Raw genomic sequence first — 22859 nt, 5'->3', positions numbered from 1 at the left:
ACCATATAAATAACACATGAATAATGGGGTGGTTCTTCCAAGACTCATTTATCAAGGAACAAAGAAAAGTGCAGGTACAAGACTCTCATGTTTACCTTCTCCAACAAAGGTAGTTTGACCTCAATCCAACCACTTTATTCCATAAATGACAGCCTGAGACAGCCTTTTTTCTAGCCCACATGCTAATCAGCTGGCTATATGGCAGCGATTTCCCTGTGAGCTGGGATGCCCTCAGTGTTACTCCTTGAGGCTCAGACACACCTGATCAACTGCAGGTTTCTGGTAAGTGACCAATGTCACACACAGTCTTGTACTACAGTGCCACTAGATTTTGAATTAGTAACTTTAAATCATTATCATATCCTCTGCAGTTACAGAGTAAACTTTGCTATCACATTATGTTAAGTCTTACTTTTACAACATTTTTAATAAAAGCACTTTTTTTGAAACCTTTGGCAGTGGTTCTTCAAATGTTTAAATTGCTCACCTGTGCCACTTCCTTGCTTGCCCAAGGCTCCAACACGTTCAAAAGCCATGCACTTGCACATCCATCCCTTACTCCATTTCAGAGACACCTCCTGCATCTGCACTCCAGGTCTAGTGTAGCTTGTTTCTCTCTTACCCACAAACCATGTGGTAAGGAATTCTGTGGCCAACCTGCCCCATACACAATATGGCACTGAGATGAGGCACACTGGATTTCTCAAGGATTTCTCTGTGCGTCACAAATGTGGAGAGGAGTGCAATCCAACAAAACCCAGTCATTTTGCTCCTGCTGCAGCAGGACTTGTCCAGCTCATTTTGTAGCAGAAACACAGCTCTGCAGAACTGTTCTGTTTAATGCTGTCTCTGTCCAGGGCTATTTGTCCCACTGGATGCAACAGGCTTAGGTGTATTGAAACAATTCCCAGTGCCCAGACAGGCAGTCTTGCATCCATAATGAATTTCAGAAACCTGAGTTTTGCTAACTCGGCACTGTGAAGGGACACAGAAAGCACCAAGGAACTGCTGCTCTCATCAGTCATGTCTCTGCTGCAGATGGCATGGAGCACAAATTCTTCCAGTGCACTATGAACTTTGCTTGTGGATTAGAAGAGGAGGAAGACCAGGAGAACAGAAATTACCTCGGAAAAGTATGATGCCTGTTCTTTGGACAAACAGTTCTAATTCTGTAAACTACTAAAGTGACATTTAAATGTAAATTAAAAAAATTATCAGGTGAAAGGCATTTTAGTTGAATGCAATTAGCACCACAGACTTGAGGGCTGTTTGCTGAGTAGTCATCCCTTCCAGCATATAAATCCCAGGTACAAGATGTACTGACAGTAGGAAAGCTTTTCCTATAAGGTTTTTTTCCTGCACTTCTGAACTCCACAGTGACAGGAAATCTCTGTTTCTGGCATGCTTCCAGCTTCATATCCATAATCCCATGTGAGTTCGGTTCCAGCTTTCACATGTCTAAGAAATAAAATAGTCAATTTGCTTGAATTAAGTGAAACAGTACAGTGCTAACAATTTGTCACCACTGACACACAAACCCAAAAACTGTAGGGGGCAGGGAGCATCACACAGCCAGATTGTTGGGAAGGAAACAAGGCATACAAGGAGTCGTTGACACACTCCTGCTCCTTTGGCTACACAAATTGCTATGGAATTGCACAAAGGGTTGGAATCTAAACAATGTGCTCTTACTTAGAGGGAAATTCTGAGAAACAAAAATCAAACAAAAAGCCCACAACAAAACTAAAGCCAACAAAACGAAAAATCCAAACCAAAACAACAAACAAAAACCACCAAAGCAAAAACCCAAACCAGCCCCCCCCAAAAAAATAAAAAGGGAAAACCATGTGATATATCCAAATGAATAACACAGTTTTGTTATTTTTCCTATGTACAGTGCATCATTGAAGTTTGAACAGAGATCTAGATATATTGTTGAAGACTGTTATCTTTTGTCTGACAGGCTACTTTTTAATGCAATTGCACTATGTGCACAAAGCCAGAACTCAGAATTAAACACATGCTCTTCAGGAACCAACTGCTCTGGTAGTAAAATAGAAGAAATATCTAAGGTAGGAAATTCATTGTCCAAAATGAATGCCAAACTAAATATCTGAGACTATGATGCTGAGGGACAAGTGATGGAAAATATAATAAAATATGAATATTGTGAAGAAGAGAGTAATTCTCTGATGTTTCTCACTGGATATGGTATAGGGGACATCCAGTGAATTACTAGGCAGCTGACTGACAACAAACAATGAGGACTTTCCATACAGCATGTAATTGCAGCCTGGGACTTGCTGCCTTGAGATGGTCTAGAGGCCAGACATGTAAAAAAAAAAAAAAAAGGTGACTGGGCAAGTTCATGGAAGGCACGCAATTAAGCTCAATGATGCAGATGAAGTCCTTAATTTAGAAAAGATGTAAAAGGGTGATGCCCAGAAAATGGAAGAGCCAGTGAAGGGAACTCTCCTTCAACAATCTTCCCTAAGTGTCTGCTGGTCACTATTATCTCTCTCCAGTGGCCTCAGTCCTCACTACACTTCTCTACCAAGTACCTGAGCAAGAAAGACTCTAGCTAAAACAAAATTCTTTTTTGGATGTATTTCAAAGCATTGTCTTCACAGTTCTTGGAGACTTCCCAGTGCAGTCCACAGCATCTATGTCAGTATGGAGCAGAGTTGCAAGGCTCCACAGAAGATGAGTGTTCCGTGGAACTGGTTTGTCAGCACAAAGTCTCTCCTCTCTGTTCTGTTCTCACCTAGTACTACTACTGGCATGCATGTCAGCCAACTTCATTCACACAATTAATCTTTCCTCTCCTGGGTTGAGCTGCTGCCATACTGTGTCTTGCTGGCACCAGCTCTCTGTACCTCTCTGTTAGACACTAAAGAAATACCTGCATCGCTCACTTTCAGAACAAATTTTCACCTCTGAGTATCCTATTGTCACATCCCCAGGACATACTGGGCTACATAAAGTCCTGCTTATCTTGGCAGCTCTGAGGAAAAGGACTGAAGCCAGCTTGTCTGGCCCACAAAGTGTCTCAACCTTAATATCCTGTGGGGCTCAATCCTGCCCTATGCAATGCAGATCTGGTGGCCATTCCTTAAGACACAACAGTGGGATGAGTGGATCTTAGCTTTCTGAATGATCATGCTGAGTTAAACCTATTTTTCTACTGAAGAAGATTATCACTGAAGTGGACACATCAAAATTTACCCTCCCTACTTAACATTTCAGTGCAAAACTGAAGCAAAACTCATTAGTGATAATCAATCACTGCATTTCTTCTGCCTTTAGTGCACAATAAGAAGTCACCTATAAGACGATTTTTCCTTTTTGATCTGAGCATCTGCCCCACTCCTCAGTGTAATTATGCTCTAATAAGTGAGCAGAGTTTTTTTCCTTCTGGTGCCTTGAATGAATAACATTAAACTTCCAGCAATTCACCTGTTTGTGAAGAATGCCACCCATGGAAAACTTCTGTTGTGAGTTTCTACAAACACACTTTGTGCAAAGAGGTTTGGGCAACAGCTGTGCTGTAAAACAGAAAATCTGAATTAGAAACAGTCCAACCATATAGTTGGCTGAAAAAAACTATTTTGTGTCAGATATCTGTCACCAATAGAAGTAGTTTCTTCCTTCCCCTCCCAAGCCTACATGGAAAGTTTATCACCCAATGCCATTTCCAGGGCAGTAGTGCTAGGGAGCAAGCAATGGATTACATCCAAGTACAGGATGTGAAAGGTCACTCAGGTACATGTAGGAACATACGTATGCTCACGGGAACAGAAGGAGGGTTTCTGCAAGATGCACTGCTAATATTAACACCATGTTACCTCTGCAAGGAAGAACAATTTAAACATATTCAAGGGCTTTGCTGTAAGACATACGCATGCCAATGAAGAGAAATAAATTATTTGCAGTGTACCTGCAGATGTGTCTATGAACTATTTGTCTTAGCTGGAGGTACTTGGCAACTGAACAGCCAGTGTGACCCCAAGCACCTGTGATGGCAGGGAGTATCACATGTGCCTCTCTTGTCATGGGCCCATCACCCACACTGGTTATGTAAAAAAGCTTAAATAAGTAATTTATGTATTTGCAGAGGCAACAAAGAGAACCATGCAACTTAGTACTTACATTTAGAAAACGACCCACATTTCCTTCTTTTGTGGCATCCAGTACATAAATACTTTCTTCATTAGCATTCTTGGGAAGCATCCCATCACCATCAGACTCCTCACAAAGTGCATCTTGTTTTGGCTGCCTGCTATTTTCTTTGCAGTCAGCTTTTAGGGGTGCATTGTTGGATGGCCTCACATCACATGTGTCATCCAGCACACCGGACTTGCCACAATCAAAACCCTGCAGTAGCAGACTCTTTTTTCTGCATCCGGCACTCTCTACACCAGCAGAGTCAGTCTGTCCAATTTCCATCAGATGTTCTTCCTTCTGCTGCTGCATAGATTCTGTCAATGGATATGCATGTTACTTCTCAACACCAGTTTAAGGCCAAACCCTTTCCCTTGTTTGGCCCTGAACTCTTAGCCATGCACTTTTCCCACATCCTCCAAAATCTATGCAGCTCTCTTGCTATCTACAAGTATGTAACACAATTTTTCTATGTCTCTCATCAATTCTCCCACAAATGACTGTTTCCTGCTGTGATGCCTAAAGCACTTGCTCAAGGTACCTCTGAGTGACCTAGTGTCTCTTCTCAAATCCCATTCCACACTGACTTTTCCCACATAGCACTTTTTATCATCCTCCACCTTAATTCCTAAGAGAATCACAGACTGTACTTAAGACAGAAGCAAGATGCATGTGCAAATAGCATCAGTTTCACACTGCCTCTCCAGCTTGAGGTCCCTCCACCCCAGTATTATATCCTGTTCAATTTTTATTGGCTGGAACAGGTACTGGGTGTGACATCTGCAGGCTGACTTCCCCACAGCTGCACAGTATTTGAGAAGCTGCTGTCTGGACAGTTCAACATGTCTCAACATCTACAGACAACACTGTTCTACTCTAAGAACTGGCCTGCCCACACTGTCTACATTAAAGTCTATTACGTGATGGGACATAACTGTACAAAGCATGCAGTATATAGAGCTCTGCAAACCTACTTTCTTTTCCTTTCTTTGTTCCACTGGTTAGTTTTGTTTTGCTTGACTGATGAATCTGAGAGCTATCATCTCCATCTGAGCTGGCACTGTGTACCTGTGTATCAAATGAAAAGGCTGTGACATGCAGCATACATCTCTGGGCCAAGAGGGCATAGCAAGTGGCTTTTAGAACTCCAAGGCTGAAGTTTCAAAGCTACAGTAATGCATAGCTGTGGCTGAATTGGAAAAGTTAATTAATTTACTGCAATGCAAAATTTATCTTAATTTCAAATTCTCCTTCATAATAAGCAGGAGAGAGTCCCTCAGTCAATAACACGTGTAAATAAGTGCTTAAGTCCCAACAATTTCAGCAGAATTGTAAGTTGCTGAGCCAAATTCCAAACATGCTTTTTACACAGTTTCAATGAAATGACCAGATGTGGAAGAGTTTCTCCTCTCCCATCACAAAAAGGCAATTTGTTACGGGACCTCTAGAATGGACAGCACTGCAAAATGTTTGCATGAAAATTCCATGCACATTTCTTAAGGGCAATGAATCCAGTAAAAACCCACAGCATAAGATTACACTAGTTTTCCTTCTTTGCATATGTTTGCAGACAATGTTTCATGCTCATGAAAGGTCAGGAGTCACATTCAGGTCAGTTCTCCCAACTTTGCCACTGTATGAGAAAACTGCATAGACATAGTGAAATTCCCTTCTCTCCCTGCTGTGCCATTCTTAGGGGAGATATCACAAAAATACTATCACTCTCACCCCCTAACTCTGTACACAAGGGGTGCAGGGGGAGAATAATTACTTCAGGCTCTTGAGGAGTGTAAGTGAAGGGTGAAGAAGGGAAGGCCATGGGAGTAGATAGTGCTGGTCTGGGGGAACACGCTGAAGGACTGGTAATGGAGAGTGGATGGGATGCAGTTTCCAGCATGACAGCCTAGCTCACAGTGTGACACAATCTCCTGAAGAAAGGTCATTAGAACTATCTAAACACACAAGATGAAAATGTCAAACTTTACAGACATATTCAACACAGTGAAAAATTAATCTGTTAAAGCCACTTATTACCATTTTTAGCTGGTGATTGCGAAAAACAAGTGTTTTGGTTCCAGGCTTTCTCATAGTTGGATTACTTGAGTTCTTTAGATGAACCCTACACAGAAAGGTCAAAAGGAAATGATAAAAGACAAACAGACTCATAAGTAACTCTCACAACATGTATTTCTCTAACAGTCTCAAGTTCCAGTCTCTTCTCTAGAGGAACTACATCAGAGCCCACAGTCTGGCCTCACCCCATCTTCTGTGAGTATTTTGTTTTTAAGAATTGAGAACCTAGGCTAGGTTCTCTATTGCATTTATAATAAAGCGGTTGCTCAAACTTTTTTGAGAGATCAGCAGCTGATTTTACATACTTTTCCAGTTGTCATGCTGAGAATCAAATTGTCTGTTGCTTTACTATTATTATATCAAATTGTCTCAAAATAGAGCACCTACAGAGCTTTGCCTTTTCCGGCTACTACTTTCAACAGTTTTGACAGCACAGCTTTCAACTAGGAAAACATGTTCACTGCAAAAGTGAGGTGTTGTCAGACTCCTAACAGAAAAGGTTAAGGTTTCTGGCAGGAAAGGTTACGTTACGAATAACAAAAGGTTTAGAGACTGGGAGCAAAGGGCAGTACACCTGGTGGCTGATGTATTATCAAACCCTTCAGTGTCTTTGAGTATTTTAAAACAATTTATTTCAAGTATATTTTATTAATTCTTTCAAATTAGCATTACCATTAATGCCCTGAACAGATCAAGTACACCCAAGAGATGAACTGAATTTCTAGAAAATGCCAAGTGGTATGCACAAGTAAAATTAATACAGAGGGAAAACTCTGTCCCACTAGAAGAAATAATTGGCAATTTAAAAAGAAGTTCAGAAAGAAAAAAACCACAACCTTCATATCAGGATATACTCTAAGTTATACAACAGAATTTCGAGATTAGCAGAATATTAGTTTTGTTATGCTTAAGCTTACTTTGCTAAACTTACAGGGTTGATTTATTTTCATTATCCGCAGACTGAGACAAAGATTCCTGATTCTCAAGAATGTCATTTTTGTCAGTCTGCACTAGTTCAATCACTGAGTCTGAACTATCAAGGTCAAGTTTTCTTTTTTTGGAAGAAAAGTTATGGTCTCCATCATTCACTGCATTTTTCTCCTTCAGCTCTTGCTCAGCATCTCCCAGTACTTCAGCTCTGCTCATTAATCTACCTGAAAGAAAAAGAAAAGTTTTCCTGTTTTTTTCTTTTTCAATCCTTGTTTGCTGAGTCAAACTCACTATCACAGGTCAAACTTACATTAATAAATACAAGAGTATTGCTTGGGAAAACAAATTATGAATGCTGGCTATAATTCTATTATGTCAATATAGGCTGAAGTACAAACTGAATTAGACAAGGGCATGTAGTGATAAGACAAAGGACAATGGTTTTAAACTGAAAGAGAGCACATCTAGATTAGACAGTAGTAAGAACTTCTTCACTGTGAATGCAGGAGGCACTGGCACAAGTTGCTCAGAGAAGCTGTGAGAGCCCCATCTCTGGAAGTGTTCAAGACCACTTTGGGTGTGGTCCTCAGCTACCTGCTCTAGTGAAAAGTGTCCCTGCCCATGGCAGGAATGCAACTAGATGTTTTTTAAGGTCCCTTCCAACCTAAACAATTCTATGATTTTATGATTTTTACCGAAAAAAATTAGCCCTGGCATAGGATGCACAGATTTATGAGGGAAAAAATCAGCAGTCTGAGATACCTTTTGCTCCATTTGTTTGTCTATCACCATCTCATAACAGAGCTTTTCACAGTTTTTCTTAATATTGATCATATAGCAAGTTAAGATTACACTGACACACTTCTCTTCCAACCCTGTATTTCCCTGTTCTCAAAAAAAAAAATCCAGGGCACACACCATGGGAGAGGAAGAATTATGCTACATGTCTTCACAGTTCCGCTCCTGCTACCTGAGTAAGTACAAACAAATGTCCCCTTGTCAATGTCATCCAGGCAGCGGACACCCCAGCCCTTCTTTTCCGTGTTGAACACTTGCAGCCTGACTTGAATGCCATGCTGTACAACTCTGTTCTGACACATCAGCTTGTCACATCTGCACAACACACTACACTCATAAATCCTGTCAAGAGAAGAAACACAAAGCAAAATATAAATGGATGCATTAGCACAACAAAATTCCTATTATTAATTCCCCTTCCAAGCATCAACAAGGCAGTGGGCTGAAATATAAAGACTGGCTAAAACTGGTTGTGCAGCAATGTTCTGAAGCGTGTGACTTTCTTGACTGCTGGTTCATTAATTTCAAGAGTCTGTCTGCCAGATTTTGGCATAAGTATACATAAGACCACATATATTTTGGCATTATAAATGCTATATTTTTGTTTTATAGGAGTAAATCACACAGAAACAGAAATCCCTAAGAAGTACCTAATTTTACACTGGAACTGATTTTAGCAAGACAACATATGCCTGGACTTCACTGTAGCTGTCAATGCTAAAGAAGCATTTCCAAAAGGACTCATAATTGTGCTTTTTTTGCATCTGTTTCTGGGCTCTCCGACAATTTTAATTCTCCACGTCAGCCAAAAACTAACATCACACAGAGGACTGAAAGGGGCTCCCCAAGCCTGTAGATTGAAGCCTTTGGCTACTGCAGAAAGCTACCATGCATAATTCCTCTCCTAGACACCTGAAGTAACTGGCATCTTCTCCAGGCCACCTATTAATCCACATGAGCTGAATAAGAGAAAGGGCAAACACTTGAAATATTGGATGGCTTTGGAGATTCTTGGAAGAGTCACCCATAACCAAGTCTAGCAAAAGCAGCTGGCTGATGAGTCTTTAGGATTCGGGTCACTCTTCACACTTCTCCTGGACCTTGACCTAAGCTGTAAAAACTGTAGGATCTGCAATACAAAAGTTTTGTTTCCTCCTTTTATTCAAGTCACATTAATTTTTATCATCCTGATCTGTCACTAAAATTGTGTCAAAAATAGAAGGTTTCGGTAATCAAAAAACTCCAGTTATTTTAATCCTGCGGCACTTAGACTGAACTATTAACTGCTGTTTTACTTGTATGCTCTTATTTTACTCCTGTAGTCTTTCTTACCCACTAGAAACAGGTCCCTCCAGTCTTTTGTAATGGTATCCACAAGATCTTTTACTACCTGGAGACAGAGAAATTTTACTACAGCCTCTTGCTGTCAGCTGTAGGCATGCACATTTTGACCTAAAAATAAGAGTAAAACATCTCAGAATGGAAGTGAAATAGTATAAAACAATCATAAATCTAAGTAATTTGAAATGCACTTGACTATACACACACATACACTGTACAGAGCGTACTCCCCCTCCACAAGGCTGTTTCAGGCACCCTTTTTCTTAGTCTCTTGGCTGGTTACCCATGCTTTACAATAACCATGTCCTCTCCCCCCCCAACCCCATTCTTCTGCCAAGCTCCTTAAATGGCACATGCAAACAGCTGAAGTACAACAGAAACTTATAAGCAGGACACTGTCAAATGGAACAAATGAATAAAAATCACTTCTTCTGGCACAGCATCCCAGCCTGTTTGCCACTACTTTATCTTCCTCCCTCCTTAGCCCCCAAGAAGTGAAGAATTTTACACTGTGGAAAATTCAAGCAACAGTGCTTGTCTTCACCATTGTATGTCATGACAACTTCAAAGAGTCACAGTGATTGTGCAAATCCTAAACTCCAAAACTGCACATCAAAAGCATCTCAATTCTTGTGGAACTTTAGTGCAAAGAAGTGGCAGGCTGTGCACTTGCTGTTTCTCACCACTCAGCTGAAACTAAATTACTAAAATTAAGCTTCATTATACCAGGCTGTGATTTCAAGCTTTTGTTGAGCATGAGCAACTATGTTGCACAGCAGCATGTGCAACTGCCCTAGATGTCAATAATACAAAATGGATGTAACACCAAATAATGCCTATACAGAGAGATCAGACAAACATCCTTCCAGAAAGTAGACAAAAATAACACCAAACTTGCATATGGTAACAGTGGCAGGTTTTCAGTGTCTGTAGCTCAGAGTTACTGGGATTTAGAAAATTACAATGAGCAAGAGTATTTGAACTGTTCAGACCACAAACGTAATCTGTAACCACTGAGTTTTGTAGTTTCTGTTTAGACAAGGGGAAGGACGACATGTAGAGGTTGGGAATGGGGATGTTTCTTCACCTGCCCTCAGTAATGCTCTAAGTTCCAAATGATCTGATCTGTCAAGGCTATCCCACCCCATCTACAGGATGCCATTTAACAGTAGGAACTGCAGCAGAAATTGTCAGGCAGGATCCTGCCATGACAACTAGCCTGCCTCTGCTGGCACAAGACTCCTTTCCCTACTCTTTTTACAAAGCCAAGATGTCTGCTTGTCAGCTCCACCTGGAGAAGAAACACTGCCAGTTTGGAAGAAAGGAAAAGGAACACAATAATTCGCCAGTTGATCGCTTCCTTCCCTACAACAGAGGGTGAACCAGTTGGAGCACCCAAGCTCTGGAGAAGAGAAAGACACAATGTTATCAGTCATCAGAAAGCATGGCACAAGATACTCCAGCAGCGCTGGTCCTGTTTGGTACTGCGCCTCCACACCCCACCACCCTGCTATTGAGGCATCATGTGTCACCAGCCTGAGATGAGATCTTTCTACCTACCTATCGATGCAGCCATCTGTGCAGTCACAGGAATCAACAAACAGGCTGGAGAGATTGTTGAGATAATATCCACGTGGCCATGACGACTTCCGATACTTGAAATAAGGCAATCTTGCATGGTCGAGATTGTTACAGAAGGAGATGGGCACAGACTCAGCTCCGTTGCTAATATCGAACTCAAACACGAGGGGCTCAGGATTCATGGTGTTCCTGCCCAACAGCACATACGTGTTGAAGGAGAAGTGATCAACAAATAAGAACTTGCACTCTGTTTCAAACAAGTAATTTCGCACATCTCGAAAGCTTCTCAGACTCCGACCACAAGGAGCTTTGTAATTCACATCCAGTGGCTTCGAAAGGCAGTCTGCTTTTGCATGGCGTCTTTGAAAGTCAAACAGCATTGGGATCTTCAGAGGATTTTCACCCTTGTAGGAATCCACTGCTCTGTTGGCAAGACATGCACTAGAACACTTGTGGTTCTGATACTGCCCATTTGAAGGTAAACCTAGAATTTTGCCAGATGCTTCTTTACCCCCTGAGCACGTTCTTTCCATATCCTCTTTTTTGCTATTTGAAATAAAAGAGAAAACAAACAAACAAACAAAAAAAAACAGAGCAGCATCTTAGACAACCAGTGCTGTGTTCAGTTTTTTTAGCAGTTCAGTATTTTTAGCCCCATTGCTAGAAGGCCCAAGGTTTCACATGCTGAAATTGTTCTAAGAACATATAAAGATATATTTAGTTGCATAAAAAAAAGCTTCTTCCTAGAACTTATATGCTAAAACACAGCAAGGAAATTTAAAAAAAAAAAAAAAGGAATTATGTATTTACCCTCGTCTTTCAAATCAGTACCTGAGGCTAAATACTAAACACAGAGAGACTAAGTTACACACCTGACAATCTGCGCTGTAAGGAAAGCCTGAGAACTGATGCTGAAGTCCTAACCCTGATAACACTTATAAACCTTTATTCACAACCACACCCTATTCTGCAACGTTCTCATGTGGGAAATTAGACAAGTCTATCCAAAACCTCAGGTTTTCCACAAAGGTCAAATTAAAAACATTTTCACTTTGAAAACTCAGAGGAGTCAAATTGGGCTTAAAACACTGACTTGAGAAATACAAATTTTGGAACTCTCTCAACTGCAGTAGAGAATATGTCAAAGAAGGAACTGAAATGAAGGCACTGACCTGTCAGAAGCTTCTACAGTGTCTGCAGCATTGTCATCTGGAAGAAGAGGCTGCAATTTGGGTTTGGTTTCCTGTGCACCATCTCCATTCAACTCATCGCTTACTGAAAAAAACTGAATGTGAGCAAAATCTTCATCAAACCAGATTTTAATTTATGATTGAATTTACTTTAGTTACTAAAGAGATAATTAACAAAACACAGTACAAACAAGGCATTGCTAACTGCAGCTAACAAAAATCTCATTAGCAAGTGTCCTACTGAAAAACCTTCCATGTGGTTTTCAAAGTGACCAGAAAGAACATGCACGTGAAACACTTTAACAGATCTGCCTTCAATTTTAGAGATAAAAGGATGCCAAGCTATTACAGCCAGTGGAGCCATGCACAGGATAACTGCCCACAGACAGCTTGGGTTCATAAGGGCTTACTAGTTCAAATTCTCTTTCCGTGGTACAAGTATCATACATACACACACAAACCACAAAAATACAAACCCAGGTGAGAGTTCACAGTTCAGTACTTGAGGAGATTATTAATCAGCTTTTCCTCATTGTAATGCTAATGGCCTTTTCAGATCTATTTTATTGATTTCAAAGAAGGGAATTGAGCTTCTGGCGAGTAAAAAAAGACAAATTAAATCCACATACCAAACAAACCCAATGGAAATGCACATACCATTTGCCAAGGTTAAGAGATCACCTAGATTAGCTTCATTCACCAGTGCCCAAGCCTGCCAGCACTCTATGCAAAAAAACCAAACCAAAACAGATAGTAAGTTGAATTTAAGTAATGAAAATAGGTAAAACAAGGTACTAAATCCTCTATAGGCACTTGTTTCTCCTCACTTGGTCACCTAGAGCATCGTAAGACTGATACTACTAGAAACATGCTGCACCACAGACCTGAGCAGACACATCTGGGAATTATAAAATTGTTACAGCTCACATTAGTAGGTGTGACTTGGCACTGAATATCCCTCAGCTTGTGGAAAGCTGCTGGAATGTTTCCAAACACACAATCTGGTGGCCTACAGTGGCAGCATATATCAAGACAATTAAGTGTAAGCTTCTACCTTGGTCATCAGACTGATCATCTTCAGGTTAGGAAGGGTTGGAACTTGGCAGACCAAATTAATGCTACTTCTAAATTGGTGGAAATGGCCTTCAGATAGAAGAATGCAAGAGACCTGTTCTGTCTCAACCTCTTACCCCATGCAATAAATATTACAAGCTGGCAGACAACTCTCAGCAAAATCTACCTTAATATTTTAGCTTGAAACCTTTACAGAACAAAGCACAGAAAAATTCAAACTGAACTTTATCAGAGATTCATCAGATTGCATCATCTGGGGATTCAAGTTCAACTTTTATCTCTGCACTGCTTTGGTATTTTGTCTTAACAGTCAAGATGTGGGAGCTCAAGAGCACAAGAAGTTGCATTGCCAGTTAAGAGGAAGTGTTATATATATAATGCAGAGTGTGTGGCTATATTAGTTTAAAAGCATCTTACACCACTGCACATTTTCTTGCACAAAAAAACCCAGTAAAATCCAGAGATTACATTTATATGGGTGAGTTAATAAAAAGAAGCAGTTTTACTCAATTAAATAAACCAGTAAAAAAAAAAAATCTCTGTACTGCTCCCAGCTTATCAGAATTATGATTTTAATGTATTTTGATGTAAACAGAGGAAGCTTATTTCCTTGAAAACCAGGAGCAATCTGAAATGCATAGTGTCACATTTTGCTACTATTATTTCACATTATAATGGTGTCTCTGACAAAAAATAATACTGAGGTGATTATTATCCTACCCCAAAACTACTCAATTATCTGACAACAGCCTGAAAGGCTAAAATTTCTGATGATAAATGAAACATAAGGCACTGCAGATATTTCATTACTTCTCTAAGATAAATTATTTCAGTCCCATGTGCTTAAGAGCCATCCATTGTTGAAAAAGTAGACAGGTGAAACAAGAAAATAGGCAATTGTACCTGAAATTACTTTTGTTTTTTAAAAAAGAAAAGACATTTTTAGAAGTACTTAAAACCACCAACAGCTAAGTTATTAAAATTCAGAGATATCTGGATTATTGCAGATATCACACCTACACAATGCAGGCCACAGGTACTCTGCAGTCCAGTTTAACCACTACAAGGATTTCAAACCTTGGTTTGTTGCAGTTCCATTCTTGATCTTTTCCTTCAGCAACAATAGCACATTTTGCAGCTGCTCAAATATGACATCCACTCTTCTACCTCCCAATTGTGTCCAAAATGTCTTCACATCACCTGAAATGCAAATTACCATTTACAGCTCCTGAGCAGTCTAAAAACACGTCTAACTGTTGTGGTGTGTTTTGCCTTGAATCCATGTTTGCCCCGTTCTCCTCCCTAATCCACTCCATTCCCCAGCTGCCAATCTTCCCAAGCCCTTCCCTAACCTTCTCCCTTTCAAGTTGTCAATCCTCCCTATCCCTACCCCTTTCTCCAGAGAGTTCTGTGTCTGTCTTGTTGCCCTCGTCACCCCATTTGATACTCGGTATTATTCCCCTTCCCTGTTTTCCCTGATAGGCTCATAAACTATTTGCCCCACCTTATACTCCTCTCTTACCATATCCTCATTGGCTCACTTTCCTACACCCCGCCTCCTGAGTTGCTGTATAAAAACTTCTGTTCACCACCTCCCCAGTCTTGTCTGAGAGCCCAGGAATAAACCCATCTTGTTCCACCCCAAGACCCGTGTCTTCGCTGTCTGTCCCTGCGCCGGAGCGGCTGATAACTGGGAATTGCAAAGCTCACAGGGGGACGGTCGCGCCCCTGCCACCCCACACGGCGCGCTGCAACATCTAACTCCTAATGGACTATTCAATGGCTCCCACTCATTTAATTTGGAGGCACTTCTGAAAAAACAGTCAGTACAGCAGGATTCATTAAACCTCCATAAGTCTTTTCCCAAACCTAATCAAGAAAGTGAAACAGAAGTCAAGTAATGAACTGGAGTGGCTTCCAATGGTACACAGTGCTCCTTCAAGCAACTTTTTGAGCAGGTCACAAAGGGAGCTGTGGAAGCCTTTCTTCAAAAACCAGCAAAGGAGTCCCACTAAAAATTAATCACTGAAACTCACAAAAGCGACACAGGAGAATATTTTCAACTGAATGAACTGAATATTTTACTTGACAAAAGACACTGGGATTTTTTTTTTTTTATAGCTGCAACCTCTCTTAGCTGCATAGGCTGACTATCCTGTCCCATCATTAGTTTTGGCATGTTTTGTCAGGGAAAAAACTTTCAAAATATTTTCATATAAAAGCAGTTTGAAGAATTGTGTTCAACAAGGGGTATCAGTTGAAATAATTAACACACACCATATATCATGCCTCCTTCCTCTACTAGAAATATTTATAGAGAACATTTTGTTTAAATAAATGTTTTTTAAGCCACTGGTTTAGAACCTTTGAGGTGCTAAGCCCATTCATGAAGGCTCTTATTAAAAATTCAGCTGTGCATCTTTGTCAAGGACTGTGAAAAGGAAATATGTTTCAGTATGTCAAAAGATGATGACAGAAGAAAGAACCAGCTCTTTCTCAGTTAATGTTGCTCTTCTTCAAAGACCAAGCATAAGCAAATCTGTCCTCCTACTCCTTTTCTAGAGGTGGAGTCACACTATCACACAGGTTTTACATTCCACTTTCAGACAGCAAATCTCTGTTGGCAAATGTGCAGGGATGACACCTTCTCAGCAGTCAAGAAATACTGCATTCTTATCAGGCTGCATTCTTATATAAAAAAATATTCCTCCATTTTTTGACTTCATAGAGAATGACTTCTGTTGCCCAGGATACCAGAAGCCCAGTGATGCTATGGCAGTGTGGTTACAAAATCTCAAAAGCCCCATGACAGCAGTGAAAGAAGTGACAATCTTTTGTCACCACAACCCCTGCTGCTCGTGTCACCAGCACCTAAAGGCATAATACTTAATAACAGCAGGCAATGATAGAAGTACTTTTTCTTGTGAAATAGTCTGATTTGGCATTAACTCTTGACAAAATTTCTATTATATTAACAGAATTTTTTTTAAACATGTGGAAAGGTTAAAGTACAATTACAGAAAAAGCCACAACAATTTTTGGAAACCTACAATACTGGTCCAAGGGACACCACCTGCCCTGTGCCATTTGCACCCTTTTGCTATGCATGACATTATTACAAATTCAAAATAACAAAAACTATATTTAATATTTGTGTTTAAAACAAAAATTTAAAAATACATTCAATTAAAAATAAACATCTATAATTTCTAGTAATAAGTTTCTCCATTGCAGATTAAAGCTGCTGTCCTTATTCATTACATATTTTCAAATATTTCCATACATTGATTAAATCTGGATCGCACTGGTGGATGGATTACTTTAGAGGATGGGTGACAGAACAGCTTCTTGTTTCTGGGTCCACAGCTATAACAATTTGTCGGCCATAGGGAAATGAAACACTCACACTGGAAATGCCTCCCCAGTTCTCACGCTGGAGTGCCCCAAAACTCCAGTAGCAAAAGCTTTGTTTTGCATGGAGAAGCAAAGATTGCATTTGAAGATGACAGTATAATTTTCATTTCAAAAAATGAAATGTCCACACCACTAATCTCTTCAGTGCTAATGCTGCTATCACCAATCACAGCCAGAAGGACAGGGAATGAGCAGCCATGAGATACATCTACCTTGTCAGCATTCAGAACCATCTCTCCAGCTGATAGATCAGGGTGTGTACTGGCATCTGGCTGGAGGGATTTTCTTTTTCCTTTACAGAATCATTGTGCCCACATATCTCTTTTCTTACCCAGCATTGTGCAGGGGAGTGATGCTAGAGCAAGCAACAAGCAGCCAAGGTCAGGGCTTACTACAGCCACCAGATAAACAACCTGGGTGAGTGTTTCCTGTAGTGCTGCCGACAAACCTCTTACACCAAAAAAGGCAAAACTATTGTCTTCCAGTAGTAATTTTCATATCAGAATCAGTGCCAAATATACACTCCTTTCCTCTTTCACTCCATTAATCCAGATTATACTACCTTCAGTGCTCTCCTCCCTGGATCTGTTAAGGTTCTCATCTTCAAAGAAGTCACACAGCACTGCAAGAGGTACAGAATAGACAAGTAAGAGATCGGATGAGAAATTAAAATAGTTGTAGTGACTCAGTTTTTCAAAATTTATACAAGTAAATACTACAGTGGGTATCAGGGGGAGCACAGCGTGAGAATATGTTGTGTTGAAATAGTTATTCCCCTTTCAAACAGTCATCCCACGCCTTGCCAAGATCTAGTTGAGGAACACTCAAACAAGCAATGTGAGGAAATTTTTTTACTTAGGTAATTTCTTACTGTCCTTGAGGCATGAAGCTGTTACAAGATGACCCAAACTTTCCAGCACATTCAGTTGGGCTTACACAACCCCCTTGCCCATTAACTCACAGTTGTTTTTTTTTTTCCCCCAAATTGATGTGCTCAGTACAGCAATACCATAACTAAATCAATTTATTTAGGGGGGAAAAAAAGGAAAGCTTTTTTAAGGTAAATAAATTACTGACCCTGTTTCTTGACAAATGCAAGATACCCTTCACTGCAAGAATACTAAGAAGTAAGACAGCACTCTTCAACCACATAGAAGATTCCAAATTTTTATCTCCATGAATCACGGAATCAAATAGTTTGGAAAAGACCTCTGAGATCATCCAGTCCAACCTATGACCGAGCTGCAGGATGCCAATTAGACCATGGCACTGAGTGCTACATCCAGTCTTCCCTTAAACACATGGCAGGGACGGTGACTCCACCACCTGCCTGGACAGCCCATAATGACACAGACAGCGTAAAACACGCCTTATTTACGTTAGCTACTTAATCTTTTCTGTGCTGTAACTGAAAAAAGAAATCAACCCCAAACCTTGCCATTCATTCTGGGTACTTCATTTAGTTGAACGGGAAAATAGGTTAAGACAGTTGATTCCTAAAAATGTTTCTTGCAAAACAAATGGCTGTCCAAAACATGCATATATATACGTGTATATATATATATATATAAATAAAAAATTTTTAAAGGCTTACTGCTTTTCTCTTCCATGGTCCGGGGACGCTGCTCGGAGAGCTGTGCCGCGCTGGGGCGGCGCCGAGCCCGGCTCAGGTCGGGGTCTCGCCGCGCTCCGCCACGGCTGCAGGGCCCGCGCCGAGGGCCGGAGGGCAGGGGCCGGGGCGCCTGCCGGGCTGGGAGGCTGGCATGGGGCGTGCTTGCGGCCAGGGGTCGGGCCCCAGGTCACTCCCGCACCCCTCAGGGCCTCGTCCCGGCCCCCGCCAGCTTCTTCTGCTTCTTCCCTTCTCCTCCTCCTCCTCCAACGCTGCACACGCGCTGCCGGTCGCCAGGGGGCGCAACGCCGCCGGGAGCGCGAGAGCCTGGATGTGGGCGGTCCCACAAGAGGCGGGGCCGCGCGCACACCGCCCTTTTCTCTCTTCCCATTGGTTATGACGGCAGGAGGGGCGGTGGCACCAGCCAATGGAGGAGCAGGGAGGGCGGGGCCGCGCGGCGGCGGAGAGGCGGCGCAGGCGGGGCGGGGGCACGGCGAGGGACTGGAGGTGCGTCCGCCATGTTGGAGGGGCGGGCCGGGGGCGGGCTGTCCCGGGGCTGAGGGGCGCCGGCGCCATCTTGGGGCCGGGAGGAGAGCGGGGGGAGCGGTCGGTGGGGTCGCTGGTCTGGGGGGGTGCGATCTGCTCGTTAATGTGGCGTAAATTAAAGCGTTTGGTACGTGCGCGAGTTGCGTAACCTCGTTGCTGGGCTCTGCTGTTCTTCCTTGCTGGCTGCGCTGCTGCCGTATGAAGCGTTAAATTGTTGCTGCCCTTTTCTGTTCGAAATGTGAAAATAAAGTTTTATACCTCTCTTTAAAATTTTCAGCTGCGTTGCCTTTGCGAGTGTTGGTGTTGTGGCTACGTAAAGATGTTTTTCACAGGGGCAAAAATATAACCTACTCTTAAAAAGCGGGGTGGGTGCTTTTTTGCTTTTTTGTCGCTTCTTTTTTGCCACCACTTTAAAACGGTAGAGATAAACATGATGTGCTTAAATAATTGGGAAAATATTTCCAATCTTGTAGATACTGCCAATTTTGTCGCGGGGGGTAGAAATGTGATTATTCTGGGGATGGGAATGCTGTGTTTACATGACTTAGAGCTCTCATCTGACCCAAGATCCTGCAGAAGATTTTGATGTCTAGCATCTGCTTTGTACTTCTATAAAGCCTTTTAAATGTTTACACAGACGTGCCTACATCTGTGGCTGAAGTTCAGCCCATGAGAACTGCCCTGCTCCCCAGACAGGAATGAGAGAACTCACAGCAACATTCCTGGGAAGAGGGTGGCTCAGCACTCCTGATGTGCTGGCAAATCTCTCAATAAAATAGCAGTGTATTATGTTTTATAAAAGAGACTTCTCCCTTGTAATTGTTCATTTTAAAATTAAGCACAAGCTTTTCTTGCTCTTGGAATATTCTGCATTATGAGATATTGCTTGCAGATTAATCTTGCTTTGCTGAATTATTAATACATGTGCTTGTGAATACTGAATGTTGTGGCTTTACAATTGTATATATGGAATAAACCAAATACAGAGAAGATGGAGCCCAGTGCTGGAAGAATCTGAAAGAACATGACTGCATGCCTTGGACAAATTTTGAATTTTATTAATATATTAGAAAGTATGAATAGGTTTTGCTTGCTGTTTGAAGCAAAAAGAATGGGAAATACATATTTATTAAAGACTTAGGACAAAATTAATGAGGCACTTTTGAAACATGCTTGAGTTTCCTTCATTTTGCTTTTAGCCTGGAACTGTAATATAGGCTTTCTGCAACATAGCAGCAAATTCTGCCAGTGAGCCAGTAAGCTCAGTTCTTCCCAAACTTGTTAGGTGGCAGAAGCTCACAAGCAATGCTGATCTGACATCCCAGCAACCTGCCTGCAGCTCTCCTCCAGCAGCAGCGTGAGCTTCCTGGGGCTCTGCAGTCTGGATCTGGACTGGCTACCTGTACCCAGAGGTGAGAGCAGCGCTCCCATGGGGCGACAGAGAAAGGACTGACTGTTCTGGTGAATGGTGCTGTTGACTGAGTTGCTGAATTAAGCTTTCATTACATAGCTCTGGTCATATGTTGACAGTTAAAATGAACAATTGCATAGACAGACAGAGTACAGTTGCTCCTCGGAGTGAGAGGAGGTGAACCTGGTCCCAAAGGAATTAATCTAGTTCTCTTCTCTAGGGATGTTTTTTCACCTTGAATGCAGTGGGGATTTGGGGTGTTCCTCATATGACCAGATATAATTGGGCGAGGTACAGACACACCAGTCAAACTCCAGGAAACAGCAAAGCAGTCAAAGCCATAGACTTTGGAAAGTCATGGGCATTCAGAAAATAGTTTTTTAAAAATTCTGCTAGAGCTTTTTGTTCTTTCCTGATGGGCTTGGCTCTTTGTTTTATTGACTCTTCTTAAAGTGTCGACATGTCCATTGAATACTTCTGCCAGCTCCTGCTCTGTCACATTCTCCCTGTTACCCTTGGTGATTTAACTTGCCCCCTTACAGATGAGTGTCTGCACTTCATCCTTTCAAAATGCAACTCTAATATAATCTTCTCCTTTATTACATTGATTTGTTCGTGTGGTTTATATGTAGTCTCTTGCTATCCACGTCTATCATCAGTAAGGTAACAGAACAGAGAACAGGCAATTCTGTGCAAATCATAGATAATTCCTACTTTACAAATTGATTACCAACAAAATGGTCTTAGTGAGGCAGCCTTTGTTTTATCTTAGAAATTTTGCTGTAACACATCATTGTCTATGAAGACACAGGCTAATATTCCCCATAGGTATGTTGCTCACTAACTGGACTGAGACTATTTACAGGTCCTCAGTATGTTTTGTTACTATGTTTTGTAATTCTTTTGCTATTGTAGATCTCGTAGAAGGTTATTTGGACTTTTCCCCCCAGGTATTAAATGAAAGAAAGAGGAGATTATGGGTCTCTGAAAAATCTGTAAATTAACTTTGTTCTTCCTCTGGTGTAAGTGTGTTTGCATTCTTGGCAACTAAAAGTCTAACAAATTGTCTGTTTGAGAAGCTGATGTTCTAAAATCATAGGCTGTTATAGTCCTAAGGGAATCTTAAAACACAGGCAGAGACTGGCTAGGAAAAGGAAAGGAAAAATTTGTGTCACTGTTTTAACAATAGACTTCTTTCATGTAGAGGACCTAGATGTCTGTTAATTACTAACTGGCTTGAGTGTTTTGGAATCTGGCCCAATATGCTGAAACTCTTAACCATCCACTGGCTGGCATTTTCTCCAAGGTCTGCATTTGGAAACTTGTAATGCAATGGATTTCATCTTTACTGGCTGTTTATGTAGTAGAGGCATTTTCAGTTTCAGCCATGTTTCTGTCTTACAGTCTTAGTGTTCATTGCCAGCAAAGATTCCAGGCAGCTGCATGAGTACAGAGAGCAAGGACTGGTTTGGATGTTAGATTATGTCGGACCAGGCTGAGCAGCATGTGTTCCCTTTGCTGTGCCACGCTGATCAAGACCTAAAACTCTGCCCTCCAATTTTGGGTGATGTGAACGAATTAACAAGATTTGAAAACCTATGATTAAAAGTGCACTTGAAAGGGCATGAGATTTCTGGAAACCAGGCAGTAGATGTAATATTATGAAAGGAATCCAAAATAAATGGATGCCTAAAACCCCTTTTATCTTCATTTTTTCATGTGAACACAGCAATTTATTTATCTGAAATAAATTTTCACTGGTACTTTCTGAAGTAAAGTTTGTGGCTGTAAAGTATTCTGACCTTTTTGATGGCTCTTTGTGGGTTTGCCTGCAGGGTAAAGTATACACACAAACTATTTTCATTACATGAACACGTAGGAGACATTAAGCAATCTGCAAGAATTAATGAATTTGTGGTGTTCCCACTCTGAAGAGATGATCTCTGGGGACCCCTACAACTTCATTCTGATTTGCCTTTTGACTGTTAAATCCAAGAGTGGAAGCCACTGCCCTTGTGGTGCCAGCTGATAGGAGGTTGATGGGCTGGTGCTGGTCTTGGTAGCTGCTGTGCAAAGGCTAGAGAGTGCCTGGTGTAGAATTGGACTTGAACTAATAAAGGTCATCAAAAGGAGGCATAGGGCAACAACCTGAAGTCATTATTGTGCGTGGTGAAATAACCACTTTCAAATAAAACTGAAACATGTGGTTTCAAATGTAGTAAAGGGAATTTGACTAAAACCTTAGAAAACAGGGTAAATATGTGTTGTTGTGTGGAGGCTCAACAATAGAGCTCCTCATAGGAATATTCTAGACTAAATGGTCCTTAATCATGACTTCCTGTGGCGAAATTAATTTAGTTGAAGAAAATTCTAATTTTTTAGTTGATTTTTTTTTCTTAATCCAGTTCAGTGTGCTGCATTGGCACTTGGTTTAGCATAATATTGTAGAGGTGTGAAACCAACAGTAAGGTGTGAGGAACAGGAGCAGCAAGAATGGGAGGGAGTGTTGTCCTATTAATATTTATTTCATTTGGGTTTGTTTATAAGTGTTTTGAAGGGTCAGGGAAGCCACAGTCCCTGGGAGTTTAAAAGTGATACTGTCAAAGAAAGAAACAGTCCAGATGTTCCTGTGCTTCTTGGGCTGCCCTGTTCCTTTGTGTCATTACTCATGGGACTGGTTGGGGTTTAAACCCCCCCCCAAAACCCAAACAAACAAACCACAAACAAACAA

The 22859-nt window shown here is 41.2% G+C and overlaps 2 protein-coding genes across 6 annotated transcripts in view; one reads left to right on the top strand and one right to left on the bottom strand.

Moving 5' to 3' along the window:
- Positions 1 to 18486, bottom strand: part of SETDB2 (SET domain bifurcated histone lysine methyltransferase 2) — a 28192-nt gene extending 9706 nt beyond the window's left edge. For 2 of the 5 annotated variants that reach the window (XM_072929145.1, XM_041716156.2), the window contains exons 1-14: positions 18157 to 18486; positions 17125 to 17184; positions 14226 to 14348; positions 12732 to 12797; positions 12057 to 12159; positions 10864 to 11430; positions 9295 to 9414; positions 8135 to 8304; positions 7166 to 7388; positions 6193 to 6280; positions 5136 to 5229; positions 4150 to 4478; positions 3457 to 3545; positions 488 to 1458 (exon numbers count right to left, since the gene is read on the bottom strand). In XM_072929145.1, coding sequence (XP_072785246.1) covers positions 1341 to 1458; positions 3457 to 3545; positions 4150 to 4478; positions 5136 to 5229; positions 6193 to 6280; positions 7166 to 7388; positions 8135 to 8304; positions 9295 to 9414; positions 10864 to 11430; positions 12057 to 12159; positions 12732 to 12797; positions 14226 to 14348; positions 17125 to 17184; positions 18157 to 18172 — 2166 coding nt within the window. In that variant the 5' untranslated portion in view covers positions 18173 to 18486 and the 3' untranslated portion in view covers positions 488 to 1340. Of the gene's footprint in view, positions 1 to 487; positions 1459 to 3456; positions 3546 to 4149; positions 4479 to 5135; positions 5230 to 6192; positions 6281 to 7165; positions 7389 to 8134; positions 8305 to 9294; positions 9415 to 10863; positions 11431 to 12056; positions 12170 to 12731; positions 12798 to 14225; positions 14349 to 17124; positions 17185 to 18156 lie in introns of those variants that run through there. The other 3 variants (XM_041716158.2, XM_072929150.1, XM_072929155.1) reach the window with 3 other exon arrangements.
- Positions 18487 to 20002: 1516 nt separating this feature from the next.
- The window catches only part of CAB39L (calcium binding protein 39 like), a 59361-nt gene continuing 56504 nt past the window's right edge, over positions 20003 to 22859 (top strand). Inside the window, exon 1 of the mRNA XM_030272786.4 lies at positions 20003 to 20129. The gene's annotated coding sequence lies outside the window, so the exon portion shown is untranslated. The remainder of the gene's footprint in view (positions 20130 to 22859) is intronic.

This window comes from Taeniopygia guttata, chromosome 1 (assembly GCF_048771995.1).
Source record: "Taeniopygia guttata chromosome 1, bTaeGut7.mat, whole genome shotgun sequence".
Taxonomy (NCBI): Eukaryota; Metazoa; Chordata; class Aves; order Passeriformes; family Estrildidae; genus Taeniopygia; species Taeniopygia guttata.
This window is presented reverse-complemented; position numbering and strand designations above follow the sequence as displayed.